General features: G+C 42.0%; 1 protein-coding gene across 5 annotated transcripts in view; it reads left to right on the forward strand.

Annotated features, from left to right (window-relative positions):
- The window catches only part of SPAG17 (sperm associated antigen 17), an 89255-nt gene extending 79338 nt beyond the window's left edge, over window positions 1–9917 (forward strand). For 2 of the 5 annotated variants that reach the window (XM_071433223.1, XM_071433222.1), the window contains exons 40-48: window positions 1012–1114; window positions 1661–1757; window positions 2621–2719; window positions 2849–2994; window positions 3453–3619; window positions 4481–4541; window positions 5692–5845; window positions 7002–7130; window positions 9791–9917. In XM_071433223.1, coding sequence (XP_071289324.1) covers window positions 1012–1114; window positions 1661–1757; window positions 2621–2719; window positions 2849–2994; window positions 3453–3619; window positions 4481–4541; window positions 5692–5845; window positions 7002–7129 — 955 coding nt within the window. In that variant the 3' untranslated portion in view covers window position 7130; window positions 9791–9917. Of the gene's footprint in view, window positions 1–1011; window positions 1115–1660; window positions 1758–2620; window positions 2720–2848; window positions 2995–3452; window positions 3620–4480; window positions 4542–5691; window positions 5846–7001; window positions 7131–9790 lie in introns of those variants that run through there. The other 3 variants (XM_071433224.1, XR_011680134.1, XM_071433225.1) reach the window with 3 other exon arrangements.
- Window positions 9918–12407: the final 2490 nt, after the last annotated feature.

Genomic DNA, 12407 nt, shown 5'->3' on the forward strand with positions numbered 1-12407 from the left:
AATGCTGATGCTTTAGGTTAAGATTCAGGTATTCCACAAATAAAAGCTGATTTTTTCAAATAGAACCCCAGACATATCTCACATGGTGGTGCTTCAAAGCTTCTCTAGGCCAAACTGTCCCAGCTCTCTCAGCCTCTACTCACATGAAAGGTCTTCCAAACCCTTAATCATCTTTGTGGCCCTTTTGTGCACCAGACAGGTCAAAAGTGGACACAGCACGTGAGGCTTTCCATATTGCTTCTTAATTATTTCTGATTTGCATGAGATAAAAAAGCCTTTTAGAATTTCAGAGTTACATTTTCATATAGCATTTCACACTGTTTTGGATCCTATAAAAAAATTAATTTTAATATATAAATCTGAGCAGTCAGTACCCAAGAACATCATGTGCAATTCTGGCTCTAAAACCAGTGTTTAAACTCTCAGTATAATTAAGACTGATCATTTTATAGCTGATATTAGACCCTGCTGCAAGTCAGTGAAATTCTAATAGTGTAAAACTGGGCTATATCAAGCTGAAAATATGACTGATCTTTACTCTGGTCAACCTTACCTTCAGAGGTTTGAACGGCTTCTTCTGTATCCACAGAGCCATCAAGTCTTTCTGTGATAAAATAATGACATTAGATGAGTTTTGTCTTCAAAATTTTAGCAATGCATCTGGAATACCAATTCTTAGCTTGAAGTGTTTGTTGGAAGGTTGGAAAGACACCAGTGGCAGTCCCAGACATGTTCCATGAGGTTCAGAGAAATGGAGTATGTTCTGAGGAGGAGCTCCTCATAGCAGGCAGCACGCTGTCTGTGTGCTTTCTGACCAGTCAATTCTTAATTCACCTCCAAGAAAATAGCCAATTACAAGACTATTACTTCATGTGATGAACCAGGGAAGAAAATGCCACTTGCCTTTACCAAATCCATTTCTTGATGCACAATACTGAAAAACAAGATGAACTCAGTTATAATGCTTTTTTTCTTTCTTTTCCTTACCAACAATGTGAAAAATATCCCTAGGAAAGAACTGGATAAACAGAAAACTTTATTCGCAGCACTGATAAATGGAATTTTTGCTCCGTATTTTGAATCTGAATTTGGCAAAAACTTCTACCACCAAAAGGTAACACAGCTGAAAACTGGATAAAGTCTGTTAGGCCAACTAGTATCTCCCGTGCTCCCAAAGACAATTTTGGGTTTATATCTCAACAAACCATTAGAAAAGACAACCGTGGCAGATGAAGATGGTATATGTTCACTGATAACAAACTCTATAAAATTCCTTACATAAACTCTGGAGAGAGCCTAATTCAGAGCAAAGCTCAACCTCAGGATTTTTTTACTTACCCCTCAAGCTCCTCTCCTTGCTTATTAGAAAGGGAATAAGTAAAACTAACACTCCTAATTTAGAGGTGATCTTGGGGGCTTTTCTACTGGTAAATGCTGTAAGTGCATAAAGCCTACTCAGAAATGTAGGTGGTAATCTGATGTAACTATTTCTATCTCTTTTATAAGTCACCACTTTGTTTCTGCTTATTTGTTTCCTTTGCATTCCTTTCTTAAATTTTTTTTCCTTTCTTTTTTCTGCAAGGGGAGGAAGGTGTCTGCTGTCTGGTTTTCCTAGGTGTTTAGTTGCGAAACCTAAGCCCTCTTTCTTCCTTTCCTCCAGTTTCCTGATTTGGAAGCAATGTCTAAGGAACTTCCTCCACTTCAAAAAGAAACATGTGAGACTTGGCCTCTGAGGCTGATAAGAGAACCCAGTGGAGGTAATTGACTGTCTGGCATCAGTTTTGTATCTTCTTCAGGAGGAAGAAGCCCTTGCAGACATCATTGAATGTGGAAGAACCATCAGCTTTGGATGCTAAGCTGAAGAATTGTGCTATGAATGAGAATTGGACAGATGAAAAATGCTCAAGAATCTTGAATGGAATAAATAATAGTTAGGGGTGGGTGAGCAAGAGTCAAGGAGGCCAAGTTTAGAAAATAACTAGTATGACTGTAGGAAAAATATGGGAGATTTATTTCTGAAACTCAGTGGTAAGAGGGAACTGGTGCAAAAGCAATGTGGACTAGGAAACATTCAGGCTAAAGATAGATTGGAGGACATAGGAGGAAAGCAGTGACTCCATGACAGGAAGCAGGGAAAGAGGGATCATTATCTAAGCTTCAGCTTTTCAGATCTGAGAGGAATATTTCAGTTCTGTTTAAAAAGCAGCCTGACAAGTTACTGAAATTATACAGTGAGATTAAAAGTCATACACAGCAAAGATTCATATCAGGAAAATAGTCCTCTGTGGGGCTTTATCAGACCCCCACTAATTCCCATATTTCCTCATTTTCAATCACCATAAGAGCTGTGCAGGATTTTCTTTTAGTCCTTTAGGGCTTATAGTTCAGTTAGCCAGAGAACAAGAAATGACTAATCACACAATAGGCATTTTTGAGATCCCTGTGGCCCAGTAGACAAAACGTTGCATGCAGAATTTCCCAGCCTCTCATGGTTTTGTAGCAGCTTTCCAAGACTGTGTAAATTAAAGTGCTAAAGACTGATGTTGTTTTTCACATGTTTATGAAAAGGATTTTGATCATAAAAAACACTTGACTCAGTGTTCCATTATTTTCCCTTTAGCAGTTGAATTTCTTGATACCACAAGTGAATCATCACTTTCATGTGGCCTTCCCCTGCAGGATCCTTCCAAACAAGATGATGGTTCCAGCAGCACAACAGGTACACCTGCCTTCCAGAACATAGCTGGAGCAGCTCGGTATCTTTTTATAACTTCTGACACAATATTTGCAATATGAATTTCATTCCATCTGTCACTTTTTCATGCTTTTGGAAATCTTTCCCTTCCAGACAAGGCTGAGGGAGCAGAAGAGACAGCCTTTCAACAGAAAGTTCCAAGTCTGATGGTGGATGTTACAGGACAGACAAGAAAAGAGAGAGTAATATTACCATCATGCCTTCAGGGGAAAAAACCAAACACCATACCAAATAAAAAGGTAAAAAATAACATTTTTCTTGTCAATATTCATGTCCTCTGAGTGACCTCTTTTCCATAAAATCTTCACCCTGGAGCAATGCTGGCAGATATTTTGAATGTATTTACTGTAACATGGCTGTTGCAATTTATTTATGTTTACTGGCAATTCTAGAAGTACCTTTCCTCTCAACTGCTAGGAAAAACTCATTCTGCATCAGGCACCTACATGAAAGCTCTGTTTCCAAAAGAGCAGAGCTTTCCCCATTTTCCCTGAGACACCTCAATGGCTTCATGCATCTGAGAACTCAAACCAGTATAAATTTCCAGACAGTATTTAAAGTGCTGCTTAAGTTTTTACTCACTTAGGATGTCTTTTTTTAATTCTTCAGGGTGAGTGGACAGAGGTTAAATATAGGTTAAGTAATTCTCTACCTGACTTAATGGCCACCAACTTTGTCTCATATTTTGTTTGCAAAGATAGAAGATCCTGCCTCAGGAAAGGTCAGCACATCTTCTCTTGCAACAAGACAGGATCTTACCAAATTCCATCTCATCCCACCCAGAGTGGTATTTGGAGTGCTAAAGGAAGGCTGCACCTATGCAACCAGTGTAACCATGAAGAATGTTGGTGTGAACTTCTCAAGGTTAGTTTGAATTCTTAGTACCCTGGTTTTTATCTCTCCAAATAGATCCTGACAAAAATTAAGTACAGTTTCTCTGGACCCACCACTCAGAGAAAGCTCAGGAATTCTCACAGCCATTTCATAGGTCTGCCAGAGCTTTCCATAAGATGGAGCCATATCCTAGGAATGCCTCTTCTACTGCCTTTGCTTTAACAGCTTCTGGTGCAAGGGCATGCTGGTAAGGGGGAATGAAATCTGCAGGATCAGTTCCAGAGCAATGCAAAAGTAAAGGTCATACCTGATCTAATGATCTTTAAACAAAAAAATCTGAACAGTAGGAAGTTGCATTCACAAAAGGACTGAATCAGATGTGAAACAATCAGTAAGAAATGAGGAAGCAAAACTTCTGCTTTAGTTGGTACCATTTAATTAAAGATTATTTGCTCAAAATTCATACCAGTATCATGCTTCCTGCAATAGAATCACATCAAAGGACATTAAATAAAGATTGTTATGAACTTTTGGGTCTGCAACACACAGGTGTTTGCCAAGAAGCTGTTTGTACTTCAGCTGCCTTTGAATGTGCAGATTTAAAATGGTGCTGTTTCACATTCTCTTATAAGGACCAGGCAGTGTTAACAAGCTCTTTGAAGGCTTACTTTGGCCCATTCATCTGCTCCTTTGGGGCTTTTTTGTTAGAAACCTGAGCCTTGGCAAGAAGCCCAGGAATTGCTGTAGTCCAACATGTACATTATGATGGAAAGGATGAGCTAAGAAATTCTGCTGTCATTTAAAAAAGCAGAGGAAAAGCAGACAGCCTCGATGAGATTTCTCCTGCCTGAAACAGTTTCTGGGAAACTGATTCTCTTCTCTTTCTGACAGGTTTCGGGTGAAGCAGCCGCCTCCATACACAGGACTGAGAGTGATGTACACACCAGGACCTGTAGGTTACACAGGACAGCTTTTGGGGTTTTTTCTAGACTCAGCTGGCCCTCAGGCTAGCTAGGGCACCTTTCTGGGACAGCAGCTGTCTGGGAATAGAGCTGCCAGGGTACACAGTTTTGTTTAAGGTTACTTGAAGTGATGCTGTCTTCCACCGTCCCTCTGCCACCTTCAGCTAAGTGCTCCATGCACTTGAGTCTCAGCCTGTGCCAGAATGCAGAGTGATAAAAATGTTAAGTTCAGTGGAAAGCAGCAGGTCAAACAGTGAAGTAATAGAGAGCTTTTTCAAAGCAAACAGGACTACTCTACCACTGCCTGTGAGTTTTGCCTTCTGCTTAGGGTGTTTGTTATATCTGCTCTGTCTTATGTCTAGACTTAACTTCCTGTCCTTATACCCTCAGGATTTGAACCTAGTAAACTATTGCCTCAATCCTTTCTTCTCCTGCTTCCAACTGTTCTCCACCTTAAGTTTTTTATCTAGCAAAGCACCATAGCACATTATCTCACTAAGTAGGAAGCTTTCATTCTTTCTGCTTTTGTTCAGTCTCTCTTTTTACCTGCATGCTATCCCTCAATAAATAGTGCTGGCCACTGTCCCCATGGCATCCACGTAATACCAGGCAATATCTTGTCAATGCATGGAATCAAGAAGCAATGACTTGTGCAGAGGCAGTACCAGAATGCAAATCAAACCTCCTAGTCCAGAGCCTTAGCCACAACTCAGTACTTGAAATCATAGGATGGTGTTGGTTGCAAGGGATCTTTAAAGGCTCCAGTTGAGAGAGAAGGATGGTGTGGAGGACTGTGTCAAAGGCCTTACAGAAATCCATCTAGATGGCTGGAATAATTTTCATTCTTTTCTTTTCTCCTCACATCTGCCCCTTTTGTATCTCCCTACCTTTATGTTCTTTTTAGAACAGAAGAGAATATTTTATTCTATTTCATATGGAAGGGACCTACAGTGGCCCTCTAGTCCAACTGCCTGACCACTTCAGGGCTAGCCAAAAATTAAAGCATACTATTAAAGACACTGTCCAAATGCCTCTAACACTGACAGGCTTGGGGCATCAACCACCAGCTCCAAGGACTGCTGGAGGGGACCATGTATGAAACTTGCACCTTACCTGTGAGTCATTCTCTGTCTCTCCCAGGTGGCAGCAGGCTTGCAGGCTGAACTGGAGATAGAGATTTTTGCCATGCTGATTGGAGGGAAAGACACTGGTGGCCTTGAAGAAGTTTCCCATAATATTGAAATAATAACAGAAACTGAAACTCTACTCCTGCCTGTGAAAGCAAATATCCTTTGTTGTCTTATTTCTCATACACACCTCATAGCATTGACCCTGGGGATCATCTTACTATTGGGAGCCTCAAGCATTGTTTCCAGTGTAGGCTGTTGCAGTAGCAAACTTTACTCTCCTTTTCAGAAATATACAAATGGGTGCTTTCAAAAGCACAACAAATGAATAATTTAAGATTCTGATGCCAAACACATTTTACATCAGAATAACGTGGTTTTAAAAGTGGGGAAAGGAAGAAGAGCAACTCAGAAAAATGTTGCTTTTAAAACTAAATGAAAATAATAGGAACTCTTTCCCACCACCCCTCATGAAAATACTTTATTATGCTTTTTGAATCTATGGTAGCATCTGGTTATGAGCAACTGTCATGAGCAACAAAATGACGTATCATCCAGACACTGAACCGGCAAATGGGACAATCCCTGCAGCAGCAAAGATGCAAGCACAGAAGCACATGAATGCTGCCAGAAATGAGCCTGGGTGGATTCAGTGGGCTTTTCAATTGTTTAATTCATGACAGCAGTACAGTAAAAAAGCCAAGTCAGTAGCTATTATTTCTATTTCCCTTGTGCTCCAGGTGAAGTTCTGTTTGACATTTAATCAAATTTACACTTAGAAGTCTGGGAGAAAGGGTCCTCTGGAAACCTATAAAAGAAATAGCAAGGCAAGCTACATCCAAACATGCCAGAAATGTCATTCAGAGTAAGGACCACCCTTACCAAAGAAAGGAGAATTTCAGGATACTCTGAGCCTGACCAGAGTAACAGCAACCCTTCTGAGGCTTTATATGCTCTAGATATGACGTTGAAACTCCCCAGATTTACTTGCATTGACCCAAAGAAACCTTTCATGCTTATAACTGCAGAACTGATCTAGACAGGACCAGTGGCATAGCAGCAAAACCAGCTGCTGTTCTGTTCCCACTCACCCAGTCCTCAGACACAGTTGCAGACCAGCCTCCAAAACACGTGCCCTTCCCCCATATTTTAGCTGTTCCTTTAATCTTTGAGCTGAGGACACTAGTCCAGATTCAAGATGTTTCACATCCTTACTTCCAGAATTCATTCCTACCTCCACAGGTTATTTTGCTTAAATAAACATTGGTGTGTTTATTTAAATAAAATGGTTAGATCCTTAACGTGGTATTCCACCCGTGCTAGCCAGTGACATTTATAAGCGCCGCCCCGAAGGATTCCCCCAGGGAGGGATGGCAGCAGCCGTCCAGGAAGTTCCTCCAAGCCCCAGGCCACGGTTTCGGATTACACTTCCACGAAAGCTTTGTAGTTAGTGTAAGTACTGGATGCAGTGACACCAGCTGTAAATTAAAGTACACTTGTTTTACCTACTCTGCACTTCATCAGCAGCATTCTGAACAAAGCTCATGCAAATGATGCACCTGGCACACTGACTTGGTTACTGTGACACGAGAAGGGAAACACTGGATGACATTAACCAAAGCACTCACTACAAGGGGACTGCAGGTTATTACAACTGCTCAGCTCAGCAGAGGCACTCACAGCAAAGCCTCCTCAGTCCTGTCCCAAATCCTTCACTCACTGTCTCCACATTAAATAAATCCTTGAACTTCCTGGCAGATGGATTTATTACAGTTAAACCCTAATAAATCAGCTTCTCTTTACCATATTTCACTTTCTGTAACCAAGTCTTACTGGTTAGACCCATTGACACTGACAGCAAGTCTAATAAGGGGCAGGAGTCTTACAGATAGGGCAGCCTCAATGTGACAAGTGCAAATACACACAACTCTGCACACACAGTTTCATACAGCACATTTCTGTAGCCTTACAGATTCAGTCTACATGAAGAGTCACAGAATATCCTGAGTTGGAAGGGACTCACAAAGATCAGGCCCAACTCTGCACAGGACATCCTGAGAATCACACCATGTGCCTGAGAGCATTGTCCAAACACTTCTTGGACTCTGTCAGGCTCAGTGCTGTGACTACTCCCCTGGAGAGCCTGTTCCAGTGCCCAGCCACCCTCTGGGTGAAGAACCTTCTCCTGATATCCTAACTCACTCTTCCCTGACACAACTTCAGGCCATTGCCTCGGGTCCTGTCACTGGTCAGCAGAGAGATCAGTGCCTGCCCCTCCTCTTCCCCTTGTGAGGATGTTGCAGACTGCAACGAGCTCTCCCCTTGGTCTCCTCCAGGCTGAACAGACCAAGTGACCTCAGCCACTTCTCACATTCCCCCTCAAGGCCCTTCACCATCTTTGTAGCTCTCCTTTGGATGCTTTCTAAGAGTGTCTTAGAAGGGTTAAGTCTTCCCAGAGGACAAGAAAACCTTACTGGGAATTTCTCACAAACCAGCAGTCAACGTGTTTAACATTAGGCTGGTGTTCACCTCACCCCCGTGAGCTCAGGCACTCCACAACACAATTGATGGTGACAGCTCATAAACAGGAAACCCTCTGGATGTCTCTCCTCAGCTGAACAGTCCCTGTTTTCTTCATATGTGTAAGATTGACATCATCTTTTGCTTTCATCCTCAACATCTGTAAGCCTGCCAAGTTATCCAACCAATCAGCAAAGAAATTCCATCTGTATCTCATTCCTCTCCTCTGGAGAAAAAGAAAAGTGACCACATCAGTCAGTTCTCAAAAAGTTCACAGACATGTACCTCTGACTGCTGCTCTAGGACTGCCCAGTATACATCAAGTATAGCTTTTTTTTCCTGTTTAAATATCTTCTTACCTTTTCCAGTGTGGAATTCTACCCCCAAAGTAACACACAATTATAGTCTAGAAAAACAACTGGTTTAATCCTTCCACCTTAGGGATTTACAACCTGGAGCTCATCATGAAGGAAGTTTAGACAAACTTCTCTCCCTCCATGTTGAAACCTAAGAGGAATACTCACCCAGTCAGTTCACATTTTAGTGAGACACCCCCAGTCCCAAGAGAAGTTCGGATCAGGACCATCTTCCATGACAAGTACAAAGGGAGAGAAATTAATTACACAGTATTCTCCTCTCACATGTCTAATCCAGCTAATCATAGCTGCTGTCACCACAGCCAAACCTCCCTTCTCCTCTGACAGTGTCCTTTTGTGAATTGATTAACAATTCCTACTGAAGCTGGCTGCAGCCATCCCATGCTACCCAAACAACTGTACCCAATGCCTCTTTGAACATTCCTCCCCTCCAAGGCTCCTGGACTCAAAACCATATCCATCTCAGACATAGGAAGGAGCTCTGGATTGGTTGGTTTAGTCTCACAAAACATGGAACACTGACACTCCTGGGTTAAATCCTGTTATTGGTTAAATAGTCTTGTTCAGCCATCCCGAACAGAAACAGTCAAGTCACTGCAGAGGCACCCTGAGAACTTTCTAAGTTTCTATCACCTCCCCAGGTGGTTATCACCAGAACCAGTGATTGTCTCTACTGAGACCTAGAAACCTCCCTGCAATATTAAACTTGATCACAAATTTGCCACTCCTCCTAGCAGAGACCAACAAGCAAAAATCACTGATCAAGCATCACCTGACCAAACTTAGTCCTATCTCATTAATTTCCTTAGTTATTTCACATCAATATTTGAAACATTTCAAAAAGATTCTCTTAACATACTCAGAATTAAATACCACACAGGAAGCTGCCCATGAAAGTCTTCAGCATTCCTAAGAAGACTGTCCATCCTGAATGTGTGGTTGTGATTTTTGTACTAATCACTTTGTGCAATACAAGCAAGCCCCTAATCTACTTGAAGCCTATGTAAGATCTCCACCTCATTATGTTGTTCCCTTCCAACAGCAAAAGGCCAAACCAGAAGAGTCTGTAGCAATCACAGTGCTCACACAACACTTGCAAAGAATCTGGACATAATTATTAGGTTTGGTTCAACAACTGTACAAAGGTGGAGCTGGGATTTCTTCCTTTTTTTCTTCCTTCCATTCATGTTAATTTTCTGTCTTCTTCCACTACAGGTCAGAGCCCAAGAAGATCAACATGAAGATCAGCAACACTTAAATACTTAGATTTTAGTTCAACCTTATGGAAACATCCAGTGTAATTTTTCCATTCATTTAAACAGATTAAATGAGATAAACATTTTGCCTTTTTCCTGTTAATGGGAAAGGTGGTCCAAAAGTTGCAGAATCTCCTGACATGGCTGTCTGAAATGTAAACAGTGGAAAGATTGCTGTAGTTCAACCCTACTACAGAGCAGTGCTGGACGGTTCCCACAAAGTTTTTTTTTAAAAGGGATTAGGTTTCTAATAACATGCACTGAGGCACCTGAAATCTTTTTCAAGTACTGAAAATGCACCAGGTTTCAACACAGTCAACTGTGAGTCTTCAGGAGCTGCTGACCTGCTCTGGTCTTTTAATTCCTAAGTTTCTGTTTGCTTTCACAGTCATAGGCCGAACGTTGTGTGTGCTCACCTACCTTTAATAAGCTGCACATACCAGATGGGGTAACACAAAGTTACACTTGACAAGAGAGGGATCCTTACACCCTCTTGTTCAGTCACACATGAGCACCTTCAAATGTTCACCTGCTCATCTCTCTTCATAGTGAGAGACTGAGCCACAGATGGTCTTTTGCCCCTCCTTGTTCCCACCTACACAGTAATGGCTAAAAGAAAGGTCACAGGCTCTTTTTGAGCCACCACATTTGTGTGTGCAAGTGCAGCTCTGCTTCTAGTTTATGAATTCATTTCTCACAAGGTCCTTTCTTGTGCTTCATCCTTTTTCCAACATGTGACATGCTGAGAGAGATGAGGAATTTTTCTTGATACATGCAGATGATTTGTTGTCACAACACAGTGACTGAGGATCCCATGATTGGCCATTAACAGCAGCTTTCACCAGTGTGAAATATGAATGCCAGTTCTGAACCCTCACATCCACACTGTTAGGTGAGACATGTATTCTAATAATACAGATTTAAGCTTGCCCTGTACTTGAAAGTGCTTTCCCGCTCAGGTTTGTAAATCTAGGGAATTTCACCCAAGAAAGGGCAAACTGATGGCCCAAGGATATTAAAATTCCTATCAGAGGACTGTTGGCACAGGACAGACCTCTTCCATTTAAAGCACATGCTGGGCTCTGTCAGTAGCCACCCAAGTACTGCATTAGTACAGACCCGTCACAAGTGATAAAAATCAGAGAACCAGAGGGAAACTTCAAGAAGGCAGCCTGTGTCAGCAGCTAGGGAGAGAACTTTTCAACACCTGAAAGACCTTTTCTCCAAGGATTCTTCCCTAAAACCAGTGACAGCAAATAGATACAAAAGTGTAGGAATTCCACCTCTTCCAACTTAGATCAGAGGATACCTGCATTATAAGATGACTGCATCCCAAGCTACTCTTCTGTATCACCATTTACATACTTCCCATCAGTCCCTGAATTCATGTGCCCATGGCCATGATTTTTTCTTCCAGGCCTCCCAGGGGATCATCAAACAGCAGTTCATTATACAGCATCCATAACATCTATTTCCCTGTCACTAAGGGTAACAGAAGCACAGCTAGCCTTCCCCTTTTGGTACCTGGTTTTGGCATCTCTCTCCTCAGTCACCTCAGCTGAGGGTGCATTGTGGTGTCACAAGCCAGCTCTCCATCTGTAACACTTGTTTTTCCAGCGGGCTGGCCCATTTCAGCAGCAGATAATGTGGATAACAGATGTCAACTGACTTTACCAACAAAATATATCATCCTACATTGCATCCTCTTCCTCCTAGTAATCCCTCTGATGAGGGTCTATTACTACTTACAGAGGGTAGACTTATGAGGGTCTATTTACTCTCCCTCTTATGAGGGAGTAGTAAAGCAAAAGAACAGAATAAAATGAAATAGAACAGCATAAGTCAGGATAGAGACATGTTTGAATGCAGCTGTTTCCAGGTGGCCCTATGATTTCATATCTGTCCAGATATGGATGAAACTTGTGATTCAAGTGAAACAACTGGCAGAGCTGTATGAAGGTTGCCATTTCTATAGAGTCGGAGAACCACCTGGAAATGGAGCACAATGTGCTCCTGTGAATCACCCAGACTCTGAAGAGGCAAGTGAACAATCATCCCCTGACAGTCACTTACAAACAACCGAGGTATGGTTGTTACACCTGAGGTGCTGCCTGGAGAATGACCAACTGAACTGCTGGCCTTTTGCATAATTGCTAGTAATAGACAGCCTGAATCAAAAACAGCAGTCAGCCACAACTGGGATGCAACTAAAAATCCATGTGAACCTCAAGTTAGAAATTCAGCTTTGAGTACCTAAGTCAGACATGTGAGCCCAACACTCAGCAAAGTATCTGGAAGCAGCTCCCACCACATCCCCCAAACCAGTGACTTGACTATTGGTGAAAAAGACACAGCATGTGCTATAAATTAATAACAACAGCAGCAGAGACTTGTTCACTCCATTCTGCCCCACTGCCCCTGCTGTGAAAATAAATCATTTTATCTGACACAGGACAAGTACAACATTGCAACCAATCAGTGCAATTTCTAAAGCCTGGAGCAAGTAAAAGGCAAACAATCCAGGCTTCTCACACTTGGTCTGCCAGCTCTCCAGAAAAACACAATCTGCGATGGCC

The sequence above is a fragment of the Agelaius tricolor genome, unplaced genomic scaffold, assembly GCF_023055355.1.
Source record: "Agelaius tricolor isolate 1412-34295 unplaced genomic scaffold, bAgeTri1.0.p SCAF_9, whole genome shotgun sequence".
Taxonomy (NCBI): Eukaryota; Metazoa; Chordata; class Aves; order Passeriformes; family Icteridae; genus Agelaius; species Agelaius tricolor.